The sequence below is a fragment of the Octopus bimaculoides genome, unplaced genomic scaffold (genome assembly GCF_001194135.2).
Source record: "Octopus bimaculoides isolate UCB-OBI-ISO-001 unplaced genomic scaffold, ASM119413v2 Scaffold_11897, whole genome shotgun sequence".
Taxonomy (NCBI): Eukaryota; Metazoa; Mollusca; class Cephalopoda; order Octopoda; family Octopodidae; genus Octopus; species Octopus bimaculoides.
Window position 1 is genome coordinate 40,775 of NW_026370174.1, and position 1,285 is coordinate 42,059.

The 1,285-nt window shown below is 42.5% G+C and overlaps 1 protein-coding gene across 1 annotated transcript in view; it reads left to right on the forward strand.

The window, feature by feature from the left end:
* The window catches only part of LOC106868279 (uncharacterized), an 8,448-nt gene that overhangs the window by 4,764 nt on the left and 2,399 nt on the right, over positions 1 to 1,285 (forward strand). The window contains exons 5-6 of the mRNA XM_014913468.2: positions 45 to 169; positions 1,081 to 1,240. Of these exons, the coding sequence (XP_014768954.1) occupies positions 45 to 169; positions 1,081 to 1,240 (285 nt within the window). The remainder of the gene's footprint in view (positions 1 to 44; positions 170 to 1,080; positions 1,241 to 1,285) is intronic.

A 1,285-nucleotide genomic window follows, 5' to 3' on the forward strand; every position in this document is an offset into this window, starting at 1 on the left:
CATTCTGCTCCGTTCTCAAATTCTCAAATTGTCTCATGTTGGAGATTTTGGTTTTCGTCCACAGATCCGCAGCAAAGGTTTGTCCTATTCCAGAAGCTTAACGTGTTACCAAATGTCCGAACTTCCCCCACGAAAACACAGCAGCAGAAGAGAGATTATTTATTACAAAGTAAGGTCTTCTCTTTATAATTCCCACCCTTTTTTCTCTCCTTTGACTCATCTTCTCTCCCCGTAAACTCTCTCCTTTTGTCTTCTCCCTCCCTCTGTCTCTCATCTTTCACCAGTAACCATACCATACCACTGGTCTCGTTTCGATTCTTAGCAATGATTGCAGTTATTCAAGTGCAGGTAGACTTTCACTGGTTCAGCAGCCATATTTGTTAAGGCTGTAAATTGGAAAGATTCAATGTGAAGCCATTGGTGTCATACTAACATCAGTAATTCTATTAATAGAAGTTGTACGCACACAGAAATGCACATACATGTACACACACAGATGTACACACACTCACACAGAGGAATGCACACACATATGCACACACAATGCACACCCTCAAATGCACAAGCACAAATGCACACACAAATATATACACACATATAAATGCACACACACAAATGCATACACACTCATATACACACACAAATGCACAAATGCATGTACACACAAATATACACACACAATTGCTCACACTCATACCAATGTACATACACACACAAATGCACAGACATACACACACGTGTATCATACATGTGCACAACTATATGTGCATACAAATGCATGCACACAAATGTACATAAAGACAAATGCACACACACACACACAATTTGGAAAAATGCACATAAAAAGCACCAAGTACACTCTGTAAAGTGGTTGGCATTAGGAAGGGCATCCAGCCGTAGAAACTGTGCCAAATCAGACTGGAGTCTGGTGTAGCTCCCCATCATGCCAGCTCTGGTGAAACTGTCCAACCCATGCCAGCATGGACAACAGATATTAGATGATGATGATGATGAGGATGATGATCAGTGTACTAATCCAGATTCTAATTTCTTATTCCTTTACGTTACACATATTTCCAGATCACCCTCTTCAGCTCGATCTCCCTCCATCTCCATCAAAGCTGCTCCTTCCCACAAACAGCACCGAAGACGAGAGTCAAGTGAAAGAATGCCGAACCTACCTGTGGGTACATACCCAGGTACCCAACCTCTGTGGGAATGACTCCCAGCTCTCCATCGGGTAAGTGAGTGGCCCCTGTACGGTCTCCTTACAAACCAATGGCTA